Source organism: Scomber japonicus, chromosome 22 (genome assembly GCF_027409825.1).
Source record: "Scomber japonicus isolate fScoJap1 chromosome 22, fScoJap1.pri, whole genome shotgun sequence".
Lineage (NCBI taxonomy): Eukaryota > Metazoa > Chordata > Actinopteri > Scombriformes > Scombridae > Scomber > Scomber japonicus.
In genome coordinates, this window is record NC_070599.1 from 4,151,526 (window position 1) to 4,173,666 (window position 22,141).

The 22,141-nt window shown below is 38.3% G+C and overlaps 4 protein-coding genes across 4 annotated transcripts in view; 2 read left to right on the plus strand and 2 right to left on the minus strand.

Annotated features, from left to right (window-relative positions):
• Nucleotides 1-1,931: 1,931 nt before the first annotated feature.
• On the plus strand, nucleotides 1,932-5,812 carry LOC128384365 (protein c-ets-1-B-like). The gene is made up of 9 exons (XM_053343917.1): nucleotides 1,932-1,989; nucleotides 2,384-2,512; nucleotides 2,623-2,826; nucleotides 3,607-3,681; nucleotides 3,803-4,000; nucleotides 4,877-5,101; nucleotides 5,188-5,306; nucleotides 5,487-5,685; nucleotides 5,793-5,812. The coding sequence occupies exons 1-9, from the start codon at nucleotides 1,932-1,934 to the stop codon at nucleotides 5,810-5,812; spliced, it is 1,227 nt and encodes a 408-aa protein (XP_053199892.1).
• A 6,305-nt stretch (nucleotides 5,813-12,117) lies between these two features.
• On the minus strand, nucleotides 12,118-14,551 carry zgc:112271 (uncharacterized protein LOC553698 homolog). The gene is made up of 4 exons (XM_053343888.1): nucleotides 14,518-14,551; nucleotides 14,183-14,247; nucleotides 13,511-13,608; nucleotides 12,118-12,357 (listed from the first exon to the last, which is right to left on the minus strand). The coding sequence occupies exons 2-4, from the start codon at nucleotides 14,243-14,245 to the stop codon at nucleotides 12,258-12,260; spliced, it is 261 nt and encodes an 86-aa protein (XP_053199863.1). The 5' UTR covers nucleotides 14,246-14,247; nucleotides 14,518-14,551; the 3' UTR covers nucleotides 12,118-12,257.
• Nucleotides 14,552-14,559: 8 nt separating this feature from the next.
• slx1b (SLX1 homolog B, structure-specific endonuclease subunit) lies at nucleotides 14,560-17,612 on the plus strand. Its single transcript, XM_053343884.1, has 5 exons — nucleotides 14,560-15,285; nucleotides 16,025-16,076; nucleotides 16,314-16,640; nucleotides 16,738-16,953; nucleotides 17,290-17,612. The coding sequence occupies exons 1-5, from the start codon at nucleotides 15,113-15,115 to the stop codon at nucleotides 17,317-17,319; spliced, it is 798 nt and encodes a 265-aa protein (XP_053199859.1). The 5' UTR covers nucleotides 14,560-15,112; the 3' UTR covers nucleotides 17,320-17,612.
• A 253-nt stretch (nucleotides 17,613-17,865) lies between these two features.
• LOC128384330 (uncharacterized) overlaps nucleotides 17,866-22,141 on the minus strand; it is a 185,694-nt gene continuing 181,418 nt past the window's right edge. The window contains exons 2-8 of the mRNA XM_053343886.1: nucleotides 21,581-21,691; nucleotides 21,198-21,313; nucleotides 20,735-20,845; nucleotides 19,668-19,721; nucleotides 19,210-19,371; nucleotides 18,966-19,088; nucleotides 17,866-18,844 (exon numbers count right to left, since the gene is read on the minus strand). Of these exons, the coding sequence (XP_053199861.1) occupies nucleotides 18,806-18,844; nucleotides 18,966-19,088; nucleotides 19,210-19,371; nucleotides 19,668-19,721; nucleotides 20,735-20,845; nucleotides 21,198-21,313; nucleotides 21,581-21,605 (630 nt within the window). The 5' untranslated portion in view covers nucleotides 21,606-21,691 and the 3' untranslated portion in view covers nucleotides 17,866-18,805. The remainder of the gene's footprint in view (nucleotides 18,845-18,965; nucleotides 19,089-19,209; nucleotides 19,372-19,667; nucleotides 19,722-20,734; nucleotides 20,846-21,197; nucleotides 21,314-21,580; nucleotides 21,692-22,141) is intronic.

Sequence of the window (22,141 nt, forward strand, 5' to 3'; positions counted from 1 at the left end):
TACTTTACACTGACTTTAATGAACTTCATGAAGATACTCCAAAGAAGGTAGCAAAAGGACTGATCCATGTAACACCAGGTTCTTAAATGAGCATTATTGAGGTACCACAATAAATTCTAAAATGAAAATTTAATTTGTTTCTTGCAAATTGAGATGTTAATAACTCCTGACATGATGGTTATATAGAAAATGCATAACTTCAACCACAGAAGATGGTTTAAATCAGTGGTCTCCAGTCCTACTCCATACTGTCCTGCATGTTTTAGGTGTCTCTCCACTCTAACACATACTTGATTTTTCGTTATCAAGCTTCAGCTGTTTGATAAGGAGTTAATAATTAGAATCAGGCGTGAGTGGAGAGATACCTAAAACACGCAGGACAGTTGAAGAGTTGAAGACCACTGGTATAAAGGAACATCCAGGAGGTCGACTATTCATCTTATCTGGAAACACAACACAGCATCCCATCAAGATATGTATCAGGATGCTTATATTTTTTATTTGAAAGTGTTCCATAGTTTAAGTAATATTTATTATAATCTTGAAGTGTATAGAACCATTCCAAGTATAATGAAATAATCAGAAATGTATCAGTAGACAGAACCTTAGATATGCTCCATAGAGTGTAGGCTGTACTGGTTACATCATCTTACTAAAGCCAGTGTTTATATTTAAAGCTGAGAGCAGAAGAGGAACAAGAATGTACCTCAAGTGCCCCAAGTGTCTGAGCCACGTTCTTCTGCTTGTGGCTGCCAGCAGAGGGCGACAAAAGTCCTAGAGTACTGCTTTAAATGGAACTCCATCATATATAATGATTAACACCTGGTTATGGTAAATGGAACAAGTCATGCTCACACCGAGACAATTCTTCATATTACAAAGTAAATGAATGTAGGTCTGTATGAAGTTATTTATATGGCTGAAAGCAAGACATTTTAAACATATTCTATTACTCTTAAATGCAATGAAATAACTTTGAACCTTGACCTCCTGACTTCTCAAGACACTGCACTTGACGTCTACAAAATATAAAGACTGTCACTCATTTATGGAACCAATCTGTTCAAAATATAGTTTTTATTGCAAACACTGCAAATTACGTTATAATAATATAGATCAACTGATTTACAGCCAAAAAGGTCACTGCAAAATGAATCTCTCAGAACTCTCAAATGTCTGATCTGTTAAATATTTGGAATATATATTGGAAAAAGAACGACTGCAGAAGTTGAACAAATCAAATGTGACAACTGAATTGTGTAAACTTTTGCTTTTGTATTTATGTAAACACTGTTTGTAAAGTCAAGTCTAATGGTTCTACGCTGAGCCTCAGACCTGTTCTCCTTGCCCCTCCCACTCACACATGATTGACAGTTGTCTGTCAGAACCTGTCCACTCCTCCCCTCCCATCCATCATATTAAAAGCCAAATTCACCCTTTAGTGGTCTCAGTTTCCTCCACCTGATCCTCCAGTTCCTCTCACACTGGGATGGAGTGCAGTACTTACGGTAAGACGACGCATCACTTTTCTATCAACATTAGAAAGATTTTAAAGCTTTTCTGATTCTTGTTTGTTTCAGTCTCTAGTTGAACTTTGATTTTTATTGAACTTGACAGAAGGTTTAGAGGATGATAACACTTTACTTAAAATGATTTAGCATTTATAACAATTATATAAACACCTAATAAAATACATCAGTGTGTTAGTTAATATTAGTTTTAAGCAGGTATAAGGACAATTATATCAACATATCAGTATCAGTGTTTGATTGATGACAATATAACATGGCTGTTGTCATATTACACACTTCAACAAATCCTCACTGTTAACTATTGACTTATTTACTTGATATTAACATTTACTCATGTACTCATGTACAAATCATTCACATGTGTGTATAGTTATAGATGCAATCAAAAGTCAGGAAGACATGTCCAGCTTGACCACAGGAACAAAAAAACAACGAAAACCAAAGAAACGAACCCAAGGTCCGCTTCTCTCACAGCTTTTCATTACTTCATCAGCTGATGACGTGTATCAATAAATAAATACTTCACATTCTTTACTACATTAATACATTTGCACAGGCACAAGGTATATTATAATTCTTGTGCAGTTCACTTTGGTTAATTTTACAAAATTACTTTACAGCAATTCATCAACCTCAAGTTCAATGTCAAGTTTATTTATTTGTCATTCCAACGAAATCTATAAAAATATATACAGTGGAATGAAATTATGTTTCTCAGGACCAAAGTGCATAGAAAATAAAAATAAATAACTCCATCTGCTGCTTTGAAATGCTACATAGGAAACTTTCTATACAATCTAAAGATTTATGATTAGAATACAAATGTAAATGTACTGTCATATATTTTATAGCTGTCACAGAGCTGGACACCCTGGAGGTTCCTCCTCTCACCCCGACCAGTAAGGAGGTCCTCACCCAGGCAGTGAGAGCTAGTTTCGCTGGCTTCACCCAGGAAAGGGTCAGCCAGCACTTTCCACAAGGTACATCCTGATCCACCTGCACAATACTTCAGTCATCAATGAAGGAGTAAAAGCTTCTATTAAGGGAGATTAAAAGTGGAAGATTCATGTATATTTGCTTAAATATCTAGATCCTAGCTTGTGGTCTGAGTGGGAGGTGAACCACTGGCTGGAATGGTGTCAGACTGAGTTTGGTCTTCACTACCTGGGTTCAGACCTGAAGGGCCTGCAGGGTAGCGAACTATGTGGTCTGGACCGAGAGACTTTCCTGGGTCTGATGTCTGACTGCACTGCTGGAGAGATTCTGTGGGAACATCTGGAGATCATGAGAAAAGGTAAGAAAGGAATAAGAAGAAAAGCTTGGAGGCAGCATGAATGCATGACTTGTAATTTGCAACTGTTTAGTTCAATCATAACCTCAAATTCAGGCTTTCTTAAAATGATATAGAGTAAAGTAACCAAACATATGCAGTTCACAAAAGTATGCAATGTGTTTTTGTAATTATTTGGAAGATATAACAGTGTGCACTCACCGGTAAATGATCATTCAAATTTAGAGAACACCATATCCAACAGTTGATCATCAAAGGTACATTCTAACTGTAGGTGTCATGAACCCACAGACAGTTGTAGGTTGTTGGAATCAATCATTGATTTATTAGTATCTATTATGAGTTTTAATAGCTTTGAAACATAGTTTTCTTCAGTGTCTTGAAAATTGACAATATTTGCTAAATTAGCACAATTATATGACATTTCAAGTATTCAAACATTTACTTCAATAATATACAATTTGATAGACTTTTAAAAGCTGAGGATAAGACATCTTGACTTTTTCTTCCCAGTATGGGTTACACACAAAAAGTGTCACACCCTACAATTCCCATAATGCAACTCGGGTGCAATATTTTTATTAGAACCTCTCTACCTGCTAAATGCACACATCTTTCAAATTTTACACCTTCAGTTTGTGACACTGCTTTCTGTAGTACATTTTAAAACTGAGATGTGAGATTGTAAAACTGATATTTTCTTTAAAAAAATGAAGTCAACATGTATATACATATAGAACTGGATAATCCAAAATCATCAATCCAATCATTTGAATTCTCCAGAGAATGAATATGACTTCAGTTCTGCATTGCCCTCCTACACAGTGTCATCTTACTGCCATCCTCTAGTCAACAAAGGTAATAATATCTCATGTTTCTTGTCCAGCCTACCACTTCCTCCTGTAAATGACTGCATTGTGTCTTATTATAATATCATTCTCATAAAGTTAACAGGTCTATTGTCTATGTTATTCCCAAGAGAACTACTCAGATTACGTTCAGGAACATTCAGAGAAGCATAGCTACCATGTTCAGTATCATCCCACTGAGAGGACAGACCTCCATACTCTGGACCCTGTGACTGTACAGCATCACGACTACTATCTGGTTAAAACAGAAGATCCCAGCAGGAACATGGCATCTGTCCCGCTTCTACAGGAAGCAGGAGATAACAGAGGTGAGAGGACCATGCTCAAAACAGTTTATACATTTAAATGTTGCATACTGTGGTGACTGAAGGCATCGTTCTGCTTTAGCCTTAAAATTGATACTGTTCTGACTGAGTCATGTTTCAAATCAATGGAAGTGAGTGGAATTTTGTTTTTCAGAAAATTTGATTTGAAAACAGTGTAGCAGTATTTTGTTCCAGAAGCAACGTCCTCAACATTATTTGTTGGGACTACATTTCATTTTGGCCTCTTTTAGCTAGTTGTTTTGGCTTTTTGACCCTGAAATTCAAGTTTTATTGGTCTCTTTTCTAACTGTTTTCAGTAAAAATGCTCTAAAAACATGTTTAGCACCAAACAGCAGACAGACACAACTAGCTGGTGAACATAGTAGAGCATTTAGCAGCTAAAGAGGCAGATATAATTCTCAGGAGCTGGTGACAAAAAACACAGCAAAAAGGAGAGTGAATATAAAAAAACTAAAAAGTAAAGATGCTCTGAGGCTGCTGGATGTTTTCTAGCACATTTACCATAGAAACCTTTATTATAACCTAATATGTTGTGATTTTCAGAATTTTGTGAAGTTCTTCAGCCTGTAAGTGGCTAAAACAAACCACAAATAACATCTTAAAGCAACTTACTAATAAATTAGTTTCCACAGCTTGCTAACAGTGACTGAGCTCAAAAAAAGAAAAAACTATCTACTTACTGAATTTCAAATTGTAATGTTTAAAGTTTCTCAAATTTTAATCATAACTCAACATTGAGTTGGGGGAGGAGACTTTTCCAGAAGACTGTAACATCATGGTTTGTAATCCAAACTGTCTTGAGATAGATAAAGTACACCTGCCTTATTCCTGTGTCTCTTCTATTCTGTATACTTCCAGAGACAGACTCAGAAGTGGAAATGTCTCACAGTGACGATTCAGACATTGTGGGCTCTAAATCGTGGACTGGTCCACTCCATGATATAGAACCAGTGATGGAAGAGACTATGTCAACAGATGTCTTCACTTTACCACAGACACACAGAAGCTTCAAAGAATATGTAGGGAACAAAACAGACCTGAGCAGAGCTGTGATACCAGCAGCCATCCTTGCTGGTTACACTGGTGAGTCTTTACTAATGGAACCTCGTTTTAGCTTTAGATGAATCCAGTAGGTTTTTGAGCTGATTCTTGCTATCATGTTTCAATAGGAAGTGGTCCCATTCAGCTGTGGCAGTTTCTACTGGAGCTCCTGACAGACCGCAGCTGTCAAACATGTATAAGCTGGACAGGAGATGGGTGGGAGTTCAAGCTGACGGACCCTGATGAGGTAAATCAGATGGATGTTTGAGCAATATGGGATGTCAAGCACTCTTACATTTGGGGAAATACATTTGTTGTCCATTGTACTCACAGAGAAGATGACTTTCAGATAGCTGTAGGCCTTTCTAGTTCTGTATGACCCAGTGCTACTGTCCTCTGGAGCTAAGGTGAAGCTTGGTGTCTCTAGGTGGCGCTGCTGTGGGGGCAGAGGAAGAACAAACCCAAGATGAACTATGAGAAGCTGAGCCGTGGTCTTCGCTACTACTACGACAAGAACATCATCCGCAAGACTGCTGGCAAACGCTACGTCTACCGCTTTGTCTGCAACCTGCAAGGCCTGCTGGGATATGAGCCCAGGGAGCTGCATGCCATGTTGGACATCAGTAGTAAAAACCACTAACAACTACAGCACACACTGGCAAAAAATAATGAAGAGACTTTTTGATATAGAACATATACTCATGGATCTCTGTTATTTTTCTGTTCATTTCAGTTCTCAACCTCAGCAGATGAAATGTAGCACTTTAACTTATTGTGACTGTCAAACAATAAAACCCACGGCACAGTCATTTATGTAACTTATTCCTCTGTGTATAAATAAGACTGATTGGTTGTCAATGTACAGTATTATCTACATATAATATTCATCTTTTATTAAAAAATGAACCTTAATTGTTGACTTTCCGTTTTCATGTTATAGGCCACTTACTACAAGCCATTTAGGCAGGACTGCATTCCAAATCAAACTCAATCCCAATAGTGCCAAATCACAAAAATGTAATCTCAAGGCACTTCTCCACTTTAACAGGAAGAAACCCTGATCTGGGCGACCATCTGCCTGGACTGGTTGGGTTGAGAGAGAGAGAAAATGTCCCAGATTCCAGATTCCAGAGAGTCCAAACTATAGCATTAGTTTGAATTTAGCTACAAATGATGTCTTCCAAGTCAAGGGAAGCAATACCAGTAACAGACTTGTTACCACTGGCTAATTGTATCTTTTGCTGTGTTTCCTTAAGCTAGCAGAAAGAGGTATCGCTAGGTGATGTTTCAAAATGCCAGACCACTGCCAAATGTGATCTGACTAATCTTATTACATTCTGATAACAATGAGATCTGAGTGCATCTTCCCTCATCCAGATATCAATCACATTTTTAATGCCATGTGTATAGTATATGGGGTACATGCTTCAAATTCAAACAAAGCAGGAAACATGTTGAAAAAGATAACCTACAGTAGCCTACACTTTAAAATAGTCATGTAAGCCTAAAAAGCAGTTAATGAGGTACAACATGTATGTGATTGCACACATGTCAGAGTGAATAAATATGTTTTATAAGTAATATAATACTGTAGCAGTAATTGAGAGCAGAAGCAGCTAAGAATAGATCACCGTCCAGTGGTTTACTAGAAGCCCCAACACTGAATATGTGGCACACTGTTGACTTTCAGTTTAAAAAAGATCCAAATAATTCCTCTCAGAGAGAAACTCAGTTGGTAGGATATTAAGACAGGGATCTAACCACCTGCCAGGAGGTGTTTTAACAGATATCAGCTGGTGACTGGACTAATGGAACCTAATTGATGTATTCACTCCTGCTCCTTCACCGAACTCTTTCAGCCTTTCACTTCACTACATTCAGTATGTGAAGTAGGCTGTGTGTGGGGGGGGGGGGGGGGGGGGGGGGGGGGGGGACTGGTATAGTCGGCTCAAGCAAGCGGTCTAATTTGACATCTCTGATACCACACAAGGCTCGTCTGGAAAGGTTGTCAGTAATCCAGGTCACACAGGGTTTGCTTATTCATGTATTACTGTCTAATTTCTAATCCAGCAGGGGGGCTCTGTTCCTGTGGATTTAAGAATGATTCTTTTAGTCTGACTCCTTATGTCCTTAAAGCTGGATTATCTTCATATAAATGGACAGGAAGTGTTGAAGAAAATGTATTGATTGAGGTTATAGAGATTCAAAAAAGATAGAGATTGTGGAAAAAGGCAAAGTGTAAAAAATACTTCTTAGCTTCTAATACAATATATGGATTGTTTGGCTGAATAAGTCCTATATAGTGGGATGGTAATACATATTAATACATATTGGACATCTTTGTGAGCTGTCTGCCTCTATAGAAGATTCAATTTGTGTCATGATAGTTGAATAATCAAACACAATAACATTACTTTTGTTGTCTGCCCAGGCCTGTGCCATCATGTTGTCATGGTGAGGTTAATGTGACAGATGCATCAGCCACTTTAACCTGACCATTCTCAGATGAATACCAACAACCCCACTTCTTTATAAGATTATTTATAATTACTAATAACTACCTAAGAAAATATGAGAATAGCTACTTTCTGTTAGGTTTGGCAGTGGTGAGAAACAGAACAAGTTGGTGGAGGGAAATAATTTAAGTCTTACCACTTGTTGCACTTCAAATCATTGACCGGTCCCTCAAAAAGTAATTGGCCAATGGGGACACAGCCCTGTGACACCCACCCACATGAGAGCTTTGTGTCAAAGCTAAAAAAAAAACACTCAATAGAGGGCCCAAATTTAGAGATCAACACCACAATGACCTTTTGAAAAAAAATATTGATGCAGTGCTTCTAGAGAGAAGTTGACATTTTTTGAATGGGAGTCATTTGGAGCATTTAGTGGATGTCCTGGCATTTTACTTAAAGACGCAGTGATGATTGGCATAAACCCACTACTGCTGCTGCTGTAGAGGTATAAATACATTCAGCACACACTACTACTACCACTACAGTCTACAGTTAGCCAGTTAGCTGAGTTAGCAGCAGAAAGCTCTCAGACATAGGCTGTGTCTCAAATGGCGCACTTGCACACTTCAAGCACTATGTTTTAGGGCATAGTGCGTTCACACTGAAGAACAAGCGAAAACTCAGTGCTCTGAAAGTACCCGGATGGTGCACTTATAACGGACAAAAAATCCAGTGTGAGATGATGGACACTACTCACACTAAACGGACGCCATTTTGCCTACGTAGCGGAAGGGGAGGGACTTTTTGCCCAGTTTTCTGATTTCAATAATGGCGGCCAGCAGCGACATGCAAGCCCGTCACTTCCGCTAAGTCCAAAACGCCAGTGCTCCATTTCAGACAATACTTACCCACGACAGTGTGCACTACAGAGGTAAGTGCTCAGTGCGCACTACGCACTACATTCTGGTGCACTCACGTAAGTGCTCCATTTGAGACACAGCCATAGTGTCCATGTTTCTGGTAGAGGTGGTGACTTTGATTGACAGGTGACACTTGGTAGGGGTGGGTTTTCAGCGAACTCGGCAGCCACGCCCACAGTGTTTGGGAGCAGAGAAAGAGGCTGAATTTTACACAACTTTGAAGCCTAATTTCATACATTTGGCGAATTTTTTAATCATTGAAATTTGGCAGGGTGGTTAACAACACACTTTTCTGTGGTATGTCAAACTCAGAAAACATATTTATTCTTACTTTACACGGACTTTAAATGGATTCAAGTCTTGGAAGTTGCTGCTTGGTTTTTGCCAGGCTTAACTTTTTTGCTGGAGCCTTCTCTGTTGGTCAATCAGTGTTCACCAACCCTGCTTCTGTAGAGCTACTATCCTGCATGTTTTAGGTAGCTCCACACTCTAACACACCTTATTCTAATCAACTCGTTATCAAAGCCCTTATCAAGCTTCAGCTATTTGATAATGAGTTGATAATTTGAATCAGGTGTGTTAGAGTGGAGAGCTATTTCCTGCCATCAAAGCCTCCTTCAGACTGGATCACATTGCTTCTTATGTCTCCTTCCAAGAACTGAGTTGTAGTGTTTGTTTGTCCATGTAGTCTCAGCATGATGAATTGTACAAACAGGGAAAATGAGTCAGTCTTTTCACCCTTAAACAGGCAGGAGTGAGAAATAATTTGGTTTTACTTATCCCATTTACAGAGTTGTATCTCCACCAGGATATGTTGCCCAAATTAAGGTATAAAATGCTCATAATGGTAAACAACTGAATGAGAAGTGATATTCCTGCTTTCCCTGGTTATTAATACTACTACTGATTTATCATTCCTATCAAAATAAAGGCCTACCACAAGCTTCACTTTTACCAATCCAGTTCTACCAATTCAAGGCACATGCAATTGAACAACCACCTTAACCAATCACGCTCCTAACAGGGTGTTAAAGAGTCTGTATCTCCTGGTGCACGTTGCCTGTTTAAGGTTTAAAGGCATTTATAATGCACAATAATTGATAGAAGTATTTAAGATGGGAATTTAAAAAAGAGAGCTTAAGAGAAAAGTTTGAACCCTGTTAACGTTCACACCTTCACACACTTGGCCAATCACTGGGCTATCAGTTTTGGAGTGTTACAGAAATAGTTGAACACAGCGTCCCCAACTGACCTCATTACACAGCCTTCATCAACACATGGAGTTTTTTGTAAGTTGTAATGGAGCCTGTCTAATTTAGAAGACTGTTATCATGTTGCTCTGTCGTCCTTTTTGAAGCTCCACCTGCAAAAATTAACCCTTTCATGCATGAATTATGATAACCTTTTCTCCTAATTTTTTTCATTTCTCTTTAGGTATAAAAAAAGATATTTGACCTAATTTTTTTCTTTCACCAAATGATATACTATTACATTATAATAACATAAATCAACTGATGATGCACTAGTGTCCACTGTGCTGGCTGAAGTGTAACTATGCCATCATACATCATACATAAGAAAAAATATATGACTGATGATGAAGGATTTGACACTATCTCACTCTGTTAAAGCTAACTAAAATAGTAACGCTTGATTAAGTTTCCATGATTGTATCTTGCTTCTTCTTTTGTTATTCACAGCTCTCATGGGGAAACCACTGTGGTATAAATAACAAGGTTGATGTCTATACTCATACACACATATACTGCAGCCCTGAAAACAGAAGTGCACTGCCCTGACTGGTGAATAAATTCAACAAACACACATACGCACACACACTTATGTAGACCATACACACACTCTCCCCCTTGTGGGCTCTACCATTAGTAGGCTTTAGGAGGGTAAGTGGTGGAAGTAATCCTCACACACTCGATGCTCTCGCTCTGTTTCTATCACCTGTTCACTGAGGGAGAAAATCAAATGAGCATTCAGCCACCTCTGATCAGAAGCACATTGTTATTTTCAAGCTGTACATCTGGGCATATGAATGATATGTTGTAATCTATCTGAACACAGTGATGCTGACTCAAACATGTTTTATTCTACATATGGACCAAAGTTATTATCTATATGAAGTCATAAGATATGTATATGTATAGTTCAAGTGACTTCATTGGCCCGCTATCAAAGTGGGTCTGAACAGGTATAAGAACCTTAATGATGTCATGGCACCTACTGTACAATATATTGCTGCTCCACCACATAGAGAATAAAACCCTGATATAAAAAAAACACTATTATGAAACCAAAGGACTTCAGAGCTTCAGATCAAGAAGATCAGTATCAGTGTTCAGTCACCCCAGTTAACTGAAAACCAGTGAAATGTTAAAAGGTGTAAACAATCGGAGGGAAAATCCATCAGAGAGGTTTCCAATATAGTCCATTTAGACTGGAATATATGTTTATTAATGGTTTAGTCACACAAATACACGTCAAATGGATTTCAGCTGGAAAACACTCGAAAACGCAGTCATGCTCAGCTGCATGTTTAATGCTGTGTAAAATGCAGAGGCACACACACACACACACACAATCATATTCAATATATCTTGAGTGACTTCTGAATGATTTTAAAGATCATAGTGACTATCAAGACTGTACATTTAATTATGTTTCATATAATTCATTTGACAGATGTTTACTTATCATGGAATTCTAAGTATAATATGTCCTCCAATGTAGGGCTTGACCACTGAACCTACCTGTCATTATTCATTTACTTTTACAATGCTATTCTGTAAAAACACAGAGAATGAGCAGAAAGTGGGTGCAGGTCTCAGGTGGCTGAGCCCTAAAAAAGAGCAACGGACTGATTATAATGGGTAGCCCTGAAAACCACACAGGAGGGAGGTGTGCCTGCTGTTAATGCCTCATGGAGACCCTGGTTCTCTGTGTGTGACACTTTATTACACTTTAACACACACATACAAAACACATGTGCCCCAGGTACTAATTATATGTGCTTTATACTGATGATTTATATTCTAAATGTATTCATTTGTTGTTAAAGGCTGTTGAACACATTATTATTGGTTTTTCATTAGACTAAAACTCTGCCAGCAACCCCAGGAGGCTACAGTGTTCATAACAATCGATACTTAGTTTAAATTCATGGTCATTTCAGCTGTAAAAAATACAGTAAGGATGAAGTATGGTTGGTTCAGCACCAGAGAAGAAAACTGACTAAACAACACATGAAACATCTACAGTGGAGAGTAGATCACTGCCACTGCCTTATAGCAGAGGAGATCAACCTGACCAATCAGATTTATGACCAGTCATCATGAACCAAAGTGTTGGTTAAGGTGGAATTTTATCAATAGTTTTGGCATGGCTTTATAGATGAAGATGTCAGTCACTTTGTTTAAGACTGAAATATCTGAACAACCATTAGATGTTTGTGGCTATGAAATTTGGACTTTTCCTCCAGTGCCACAGTAACGTTCATATTTGTGACATTTGAGGTACAGTAGGTGACTTTGGCTCTGAAAGTAGAGCAGGTTGTCCACTAATTTGAAAATCGGAAGTTCGATTCCCACGTCCCTCCAGTCTGCATGTTGAAGTAGTTGATAGATTATTACTATATAAGAAATAAACCAACAAAGACAAAAAAACAGCATCAAAGTGTTTTATTGCATTTGTATCCACATTACAGAAATGAAACACAGTGCATGTCTGTGTTCTAGCGATCAGAGAAGTGTAAGGCCTGTTTCACAGTAGAAATTGTGTACTGATGTGAGGGTCATGAGAGATGTGTGTATGTCACTGTGACTTCTGTTTCTCCCACTGTTCTGGTGTGAGAGTCTTCTGTTCAAACGCGTGGATCTCTTTCAGCTCCTCGACTAAGCATGTATTCACCATCCTGACAAAACACAACACACACAGTATAGAGTTTATAAATGTACAGTAAGAGAGCAGTTTATGAAAGATTCTTACTTTTGTTAGTTACAGTCAAAAATGTGGTTCCTCTATACATGCAGTGTGTAGAGATTTGGTTGGTGGCTTGTTACTAGGGGACTTATATGGACTTTTTGACAGCATTCAGCATTTCTGAAATCCTGACTACTGCTGTTTTGAAATGTGATGGAAATGTTTAAATTGCAGTGAGTAGGATTTTGTGGCATCTAGTGGTAATGTTGCAGGAGTTCAACCAACTGACCCCATACACACACACACCTTTCCATACACACACCTTTCCCCTTCCAAACATGTACGAGAACCTACGAAGGCTGTGAAACTCAAGAAAAATGTGAAAGGCCCTCTCTAGAATCAGTGTTTAGTTTGTCTGTTCTTGGCTACTGTAGAAACATGGCAGTGCAACATGGCGGGCTCTGTGGAAGAGGACCCACTCCTTCTGTGGATATAAAGGACTAATTTTATGGCGACGAAAAGGTGATTATACACTCATTAAAACTATACTAAAACTAAATTCTATGCACTACACCTTTAATGGGTCAATCTTCATCAGACTTCTGTCTTAAGTCTCACATAAAAGTTATTGGGAACTCTTATTCAGACATGAAACCGACATGTAAAATTGCTGTCACAAAATGGTTTATATATAGTCAGTCAACTTCACATCTGTCCATCATGATAGAGATGAATGGACTTCAGGGACAGTTGGAAATCAGAACATTACAGTCAATTAGCACCAGTAAAAACCACACTGCAAACAGTGCTGGGCAGTATTTTTGTTAGCTTTGGGAAATACCTTAATGTGTTTCCTTAAATTCGTGTTTGACGTCATTTGTCATTTTTTGCCATGCTGTCAGTTTGGAGCAGATCTTTCTTATTTTGCTCCTGTGGTTTAAACCAAGTTATTGAGGTCATTTACTCTTTGATGTTAAGCCACTTTTGTCATTTTATTGTAGCTTAGCTTGCTACATTTCTCTTGTGGGTAGCTTCTGTGTAGTGAAGCTTCATTGAATGTAGAGTAACTGGTAGCTTGGCTCACTACATTTTCCAAGTAGCTTGTCCAACACTGACTGCAAACATACATTATATGACAGTAATACCTGTGTCTCTGTAACAGTGGTTTTCCCTCAAACTGCGGTGACACCACCAGGACTTTGAAGCTAGCAGCACATCTATTGGGTGATGTATCTTCCACATCCTGGAGAAAGCAAGATAAATGTTAGTACCATTCAAAGGTTAATCACCAAACAGCCAACAGACACAACTCATTCTCATGCTGTTGATAATGAATTGTGTAAGATGATGTACTCTAATCTTGTTCCTGTCTGAGTCAATCAATATTCACAAACATTATTATAGAAGTAATGTTCTACCTTGTTTGATTAGCTGTAGGCCTGTTATCTGAGAGCTCAACCAGACTTCATTGAAAAAATATTCATTTTAGTGCTGCGTTAATTATCAGCCATAAAACTACTATAATATATAATAAAAACAGCTACATAGCGTTCAGTTCGGCTAACACTGAATCTGCACTGACACAAATAGGAATTATACCTTAACTCATTAACATCAGTTATTACTTTAGTGTATTACCTGTGTGCCGAATTGTTATAAATATGAAGTAATTACATCAGCTCTAAATTGATACGAATTATGTTCTTAATTTAGCAGATATGATGTAATAACTAAAATTGGGCATTTTTTTGAATGGGATTCGTCGCGTGTGTCAGCTCAGTTAGAACATGTCATGCAAAGAATAACCAGACACCTACCACGTGCACTGCCGCGAGCTCCTTTATAAGTTTATCTCGGATGTGATCAGCTGTTACAGCCATGTCTGTAAAAAAAACAGTTATTAAGTTAATAAATCAGCTGTTTAAGAGATTAAAGCACACTTGTCATATAACGTTATATCTAGATGTGCCTGCTCATACACTGACACCGGAAGTAATCTATTCTGCATTCAAAGTCTAATTGTTCAGTTTTAATCAAACACACAGCTGCAGCACAACAGAGAGCAGCTGATTCAATGTACAAACATATTATTATCATAAAGTGAACACAGAAGTTATGTTTGAGTAGTATTTTTTAAACTGATTTTAGTTACCGTGAATGAAGTGGTCCCCGGCCAAGTAAATGCCCAATCACATAGCGGTACTTATTGCTATGGCCAATCAGATCCAGTGAGTAGAATGATAGGCGGGGTATATATTTTGAAGTAGCGAATCATAACATTAGGGGTCCTCACCGAAAGACGAATTAAATACATACGGTGATAAATATAAGCATAAATATATGTATTCTTCAACTCCCAATTCAACATGAGGTAATTTCAAGCGCTAGTTAATTATAAAGTGATTTTTATTAGCGGTGCTGTGAGACACAGTGCGCCCTTTTTAATATGATTTATAATCAGGCAGCTTAGTGGACTACTAATGAGGATTGTTTGTATGCTGCTGTGGACAAAATGAAACACAACATCTGTTGTTACTGCGCGACACACTTTAATATGTAAAGTACGTTGTGACAGTGCCATGAAAATGGCAGTATTACCGCAGTTTAATGGTCTTATATGTTACATTGATTCTATATTTGGTCTTTTTGTTTATGTCTACACAAACGCATTTGTCTGATAGTAACACTGAGCCTTTGACCGTTTGACCAGCAGCTGAAGTGTGAAGCTGCAGTTAGTTTCCTCTACAATGGTAGTAGAGGAGGAGAGCTTCTATGGTGTGTATATGCTGTATTGCATCAACCCCAAATTTAAAGGACGAATCTACATCGGCTTCACAGTGAACCCTGAACGCAGGATCGGACAACACAATGCTGGAAGACACCGCGGAGGAGCCAAGAGGACCAGCGGTAGAGGACCCTGGTATGAATACTGTACTGTACTATATACTGTACTGTACTGTAGCCTACTGCATATACTGTACTGTAGTCTAATATATATACTGTACTGTACTACATACTGTACTGTAGTCTAATACATATATTGTACTACATACTGCACTGTAGCCTACTACTACATATACTGTACTGTACTGTAGCCTACTACATATACTGTACTGTACTGTAGCCTACTACATATACTGTACTGTACTGTAGCCTACTACATATACTGTATGCCATATAACAATACTGAACTGTACTATATATCTTAACTGCACTGTACTACAAATATATACTCAAGTATACTACATATCTGTACTACATAGCTATACTGCATATATATATATACTGTATTCTACTACATAACTGTACTGCAGTATACTACATGTCTATACTACACTGTACTATTTGTCTATATCTGTACTGCATTGTGCTACTTGTCTCTACTGCACTGTAGTATAGATGTGTAGTATACTACAGTACACTGTACTACATATCTATAATGCAGAACATGATCTATATTGAACTACAGTGTCGTACAACATAGCATGTGCTATACTATAATATATGATCTATGCTGTACTTTATGATCTACACTCTACATGATCTACACTGTAGTACATGATCTATAGCCTACAGTGTAATCTGGTATGATCTATCTATTCCATCAATGTAATCATATAGTTAGTAATATACTGATTGTATTCCTTTGTCTTCCTCAGGGAGATGGTCCTCATTATACATGGCTTTCCCTCTGATATTGCAGCTCTGAGGGTAAGTAAGATTTTTATATGAGTAATAGTTACTATCTTTGAATGTGATTATATTTTATTCACATTTAAATATATATAATGTTAATCTGATACTGTGAAGAACAGGCATAGAATTATTTTGCCATTTGTTCCTTGAAAACTGTGCAATCCGTTCCATTGTTATCATTTTTAAATCCACTTCTAGCACATGACTTTGCTTTGATCCATGAATAAGTTACTCATTGTATTTCTCTGTCAGTTTGAATGGGCCTGGCAGCATCCTCACTCCTCCAGACGTCTCTCCCACGTCTCTCGACGCTCCAGAAAAGAGTCTAGCCTGCAGTTCCACTGGCGTGTTGTCTCCAATATGCTGCGGGTGGCGCCGTGGAACAGGCTGCCACTGACGGCCCGCTGGCTCAAGCAGGAATACAGGATGGACTTTGAGCCCAGCCTGCAGCCTCCACTGCACATCCCTATCGCTTTTGGGAGTGTGAGAGCTAAGAAGAAGCTGCCAGTGCAGTCTGCAGGGGAGGAGGAGGAGGAGGAGGAGACATCCAGGTGCTTCCTCTGTAGAGGGCTGGTCAAGGTACAATCCAATTATATACAAGCACCTAGTGTTAACATGTGATCTGGTTAGGATGTCTGATCATAGGTCTTTGCATTTACACCTGCATTCTACTCAGCTGTCAGACAAGCTGAGCTGTTTCCACCCGTCCTGTGGGATGAGCAGTCATGTGATCTGCCTCGCTAAGCATTTCCTGAAGTCAGAGCCGTCCCACCTCCTTCCTGTGGAGGGCCGCTGTCCGGCCTGTCATCGCTCAGTGCTGTGGGGGAGTCTCATCCGCCATAAACAAGGCTGCTTGGGAGACCTGGAGGAGTTCACGCCGTCTGCATCTCAAGTAGGTTACAGGAGAATTAGCTTGTGTGTGTGTGTGTGTGTGTGTGTGTGTGTGTGTGTGTGTGTGTGTGTGTGTGTGTGTGTGTGTGTGTGTGTGTGTGTGTGTGTGAAATAGGCAGATCTAGCAGTTACTGTTCTACTTATTGAATATTGCCATCTAATAACAAGTAGAGACAGTAATTCAAAACTTATTAGGAGTGAGAATAAAGCTTCTTTCAGACCTGCACATCTGAATAAACTACATTTACAGACATTTTTTTAAAAAATATAAAAGTCAGGACAAAAATCTTTGTTGATGAGTTCATGCTTTACTGATTTGTCCTGTTTTCTGTCACAGAGCCACTGGGCAGATGAATTGCAGATGTGATGGAATGAACTTATTACTTCCTTCTTAATGAACTGTGGTGCCACATGAGGCTGTCATAGAGAATTATGTGCAGATTGTGTGTCATGCCATTTCAAACTGAACAGTAGCTCAATATCTCTACTGTAATCACTATTATATTTTTATACTATCTGATCATGAAGTATCTTTTTTTAAATGATATTGGCATATGTGTTGAATGTATTAATATTTATGGGGAAAATACTTTTTAATGCAGTTTGTGACAAATAAAACAAGAATGTTTTGGACTGTGTTTGAAGTGTATTTATCTGTTAAAGTTATACTGTACCGCACTGATGGATGAAACAAGGTTAAGTTGATTGAAAAGTTACAAAGCATGTGTAACTCCATTAGAAAACACATTTCTATACACTGAATGTAAAAAATGATCTGTAAGCTATGTAATGTGAGTAAATACTGTGTCATCGTTACCTGTGTATATCCTGCTATGACTGTTGTGAAAGTGACAATGACATGAGTTTTTTTTATACATGACATTTATTTTGGTAACTAATTATTAGTTGTTGCGTTTCTTTACAAAGTTAGTTTCAGAGACATTAATTACATGTTCAAGTTAGACTACATAACTTTACAGTTTACCCTGAAAATAAAATGTTGAATACTTTAGGGAGGTTTACTTGTTACAGCCTTCAGTTTGGTATGACCAGTAGCTTATGCTAGCTATGTTAGCTGATGTTAGAAAACTATAGATATAACATTACTGAGTTTAGGTCATTGACTTAATGACTCTGCTCTACTTATAGTGCTGTTACAAAGTGTTTATGCATTTATCATTGTCATGTACTTGGCACTTGTGGCCACAGTCAGACACTATAGAAACGCTTTAAAGGACAAGTATGTAGAATTTAGTGGCAACTAGTGGTGAAGTTGCAGATTGCAACCAATTGAATAGTTGAATGCTATAATTAAAGTTCACATTAAAAAAGAGTTAGTACATATAAAAACATTATATAGCGTAAAAAAATATATGTAATATGTGTGGTGATATGCAATTTTAATTCACCTGGTAAAGTTTAATACATTTTTCTTAAAACTGCACCCTTTTTTAATAATGGTCACTAACAAGCAGCAGAACAAGCTGTAAACACTTGATTTGACATGTCGTCTCTTAAAGTTGTTATGGCTAATGTGTCAGCAAATAGACCAATGAATTTAAACTAAATGCTCCCCTGTGTTCACCAGTCAACTGCTGTTGTCTTGCTGCTAGGAGGAAAGTTCTTGTGGACCATAAACCAAAACAATGAGCTAAAAATAGAGGCTTAAAAAGCTCAGTAGAGTTGAGAGGAACGGCAGAGTTTGTTATAAATCTCTGGGTTCATGGTCACAAACAGCCCCATTCACATTACACACAGCCATATGACACACCTTTAACAGAAAAGTATTAATGAGTGCAGCTTTCACTTTGTGTATGTAGCTGTACATCTGTCATCTGTGCTGGTTTGTCTCCTCACTGTTGGACAGCGGTGGTGTGTACTGTGATCACCGGCTGAAAGGGACAGAAAAGAAGGTACAGGACAAATATGAGCCAATAAATGGTTGAGGCTGCAATGAAATGAGTATAATATTTTCTGTGTGAAGATCCTCTGATCATCAATATATCTACTCACCATTTTTGGAGCCGGCGAGCAACAGTTGACCACCTTGCAGCAATAGGCGACCAGAGCAGCTGAGATAGCCAACAGAAGCGCCTCGATGATAGCACCCTCAGCTTGAAAGTGACTGTGGGTGCTCTGTAAATTGGATAATTGCAGAGATTATGTGTGGATTGAATAAAGAAACTTGGAATGTTCAGTATGTATATATAACATCATCAAACATTGTATTTGTAAGGGTGACACTGTTACAACTCACCTCAATCATATGGCAAATCTCGCTATTATGTGCTGAGGAGTTGTCATAGTCATAGTGCCAGCAAATGTATGGCACCATACTATCCACTTTCACCAGAGTATAGATGATGTTGAAGCAGGAGGCGCCACAAGCCACAATCTGCATCCCCAAACAGCCCCGCAGCTGACAGACACACACAACAGGAGATAAATCAGTGTTTTTCAATATTTGCCACTATTCTGAGGATATGTCTTGAACCTTAAAAGTCACCTTTTGGTAAGAAATGGTGCAAATGTCATTTCAAATTACATAAAACCAGCAAAAATACTAAATGTACATTTTAACAAACCTGATGCTGCTTTTCAAACTATTTTAAAAGATATTTTTTATTTTGTATTGCTCATCTTGACAACTTTTATTTGTCACTGACCCTTATACTATAGACTGCTCCTCCTCTGCAGCCTGCTACTGTAACTCACCGTTGGCAGGTGGAGGTTCTGTGCTGCTATCGCCACACTCCCTGCTATCACCACCTGAAAAGAGAGAAAATATCACACATTTACCACAGAGTCACAAACTCTAAAATATGCCCCCCTCTGAGTGGATTTCAGCAGGAAATAACACAAGGGTGGTGGTAAGAGAACCTGGATACAACTAGTAGAGCAAACAACTGATCATTTCTGACATGTAAAATAATGAATTCATCATTTGAAAGGCATGCATAATTATGAGGGTGTGTATAATAATTAAATCAGGAAATAAATACATATACATGAATTTAAATGAAAAAACAAGCAAAGACAGCCAGAATGTGCAATAGTTTCTTCCCACAGGCCATTAGAATTATTAATATGAATGAATCACTGCTGCTTTTATGTCGGTCTTAGTTTAGGATTAAAAAAATAATAAAAAATTAAATTAAGTGTATGTCGTTTTATTTAAAAAAACATTTTTTAATACTTTATTTATAGTTTTTAACTTTACAAAACATGCAACATGAAATGTGGACAATGTTAACTGGAAAACAGTCAAACCTAGAAGAAAATGGAGGAAAAGAAGAAGAAGAAGAAGAAGAAGAAGAAGAAGAGAGAGAGAGAGAGAGAGAGAGAGAGAGAGAGAGAGAGAGAGAGAGAGAGAGAAAGAAAAGGGGGCTGCCAGACAGTTATAAATTTACATAAATATACTAACAGGAAAAACAGTTGCAGTGAGGCGTTTTATTTATTTATTTTTTTTGATGATTCTCTTTATTGGAAGGATTTACACAGGTAACAACATACCAGTACAACATGACAGAAGACTTCCAACCCAACATTTTCCCCCATTTTTTCCCTCCCACAATCCCAACCCACTTAGGCGTTTTATTTTTAATTAACTTTAGCATTAGGATCCCAAGTAAAGCAATTTAATTCCTCTATATGTATGTTTATATATATGGATGGAATGACAATAAACATGAACTTGAACTGGAGACTAAAAGTCAGGATATGTTGGTCTCTCCCGCTGTGATTAAACCATTCATCACTATTACAGTTATCCATGTACTTACCAGTAAAGATGCAATGTAGAAAGGTATTTCTTCCTCAAAGCTGCTCAGGTCTTTAGCCACAAACACACTCACACATATGATCTGAAACAGACTCAGGCCAATCTGAGTGATCTGAAACACACAACAACAAAGTCAGGTTGATACATGGTTTTAAACACACACACACACACACACACATGCACGTTTGTTTAGCTATCTTAGTGAGGACATTCATTGACATAAAGCCTAATACTAAATGTGTAACCTTAACACTTATACTAAACTGAACCTAAACCCATTTTTACCATCACCCTAAAATCAAGTCTGATGTCTCAAACAGCTTTTTGAAGGTGTTTAAAAAAAAAGTCCTCACATTCCTAAAATGTCCTCACTTCCTCAGTATAAAACTCATGGTTCTCACAATGGTAGCCATGCAAGTACACACACACACACACACACACACACACACACACACACACTGTACCCCAAGAGCTTTGGGCTCAGCCTCTAGGTACTTCTCCTTCCTGTGGATGTTTCTCTGGAAGGTGACAGCGACCAGCGGGCTCTCAGATGAGCCTGCCTCCACAACCGCTGCTTCATCTGAAACACACACCATCAGCTCCTGTTAATCTGTATTCTAACCTGTGTTATTGTGTTACTTAGCATAAGGAATCACACGATAGAAAAGGAAAAGAGCACGCATTGTGCAACCAGCGGAAGTCAGTGTTCACTACCCCAAGCTGAGGAGGACAACATCTGGATTCCATCATTCTGGACAAACAACATGGATCTTCATTCGCGGTTTCCTCACTAAAAAGCTTGAGATCGTGTGTGAACAGAGCGACTTTCTTTCTTTCTTCTTAGTACCTGCCATGATCACAGAGTCCGTCATGACTTCTCGGTGAAAGCTTGTTTGTTTCCGGTGATTCAAAGCTGCAGATCAGATCAGAAAGTTGAGCAGAGAGTTGGTGGATGTTGGTGGTGGTGGTCCCACCCGCCGTCTGTCAGTGCAACATGACTCCTACTGCAGCCACCACATCAGCTGTTTCATACAGCCAGCATGATTGGCTGAGTGGCGGTTAATGAACTTTGTGTTCGCAGCCAAAAGCTACGATCGTCCCAAAAACAGCTGATAGAGATATAATGTGACACTTTAGAGTGATGAAAGGATTTTAATAGTTATTGTTTTTAATGTATGTTAGTATCATAGTAGGACAACATACATCCATCTGAGGTCATTTATTGAACTTTAGATATTTTTGTTTACATGAATTAATTATTAATTACAGTTTAAACCATGCACAAAGGGCACAACAGTTACTCTTAAGCCACTTTAAATCCCCACTTTTTACATTAAAAAAGCAGTATTTACAGTTAATGGTTAACAATACAATCATGTAGTCGTCAGTTTGTATAAACAGGTAAGAA

Excerpts from the sequence above, each read along its gene's own strand:
- LOC128384365 (XM_053343917.1), top strand. The coding sequence starts at position 1,932 with ATGTCCAGCTTGACCACAGGAACAAAAAAACAACGAAAACCAAAGAAA. Across the intron at positions 1,990-2,383 it reads ACCAAAGAAACGAACCCAAG|CTGTCACAGAGCTGGACACC; the intron begins GTCCGCTTCTCT and ends TATATTTTATAG. Across the intron at positions 2,513-2,622 it reads CAGCCAGCACTTTCCACAAG|ATCCTAGCTTGTGGTCTGAG; the intron begins GTACATCCTGAT and ends TTAAATATCTAG.
- zgc:112271 (XM_053343888.1), bottom strand. The coding sequence starts at position 14,245 with ATGGCTGTAACAGCTGATCACATCCGAGATAAACTTATAAAGGAGCTC. Across the intron at positions 13,609-14,182 it reads AGCTCGCGGCAGTGCACGTG|GATGTGGAAGATACATCACC; the intron begins GTAGGTGTCTGG and ends TGCTTTCTCCAG. Across the intron at positions 12,358-13,510 it reads CCACTGTTACAGAGACACAG|GATGGTGAATACATGCTTAG; the intron begins GTATTACTGTCA and ends GTGTTTTGTCAG.
- slx1b (XM_053343884.1), top strand. The coding sequence starts at position 15,113 with ATGGTAGTAGAGGAGGAGAGCTTCTATGGTGTGTATATGCTGTATTGC. Across the intron at positions 15,286-16,024 it reads ACCAGCGGTAGAGGACCCTG|GGAGATGGTCCTCATTATAC; the intron begins GTATGAATACTG and ends TGTCTTCCTCAG. Across the intron at positions 16,641-16,737 it reads TCTGTAGAGGGCTGGTCAAG|CTGTCAGACAAGCTGAGCTG; the intron begins GTACAATCCAAT and ends CATTCTACTCAG.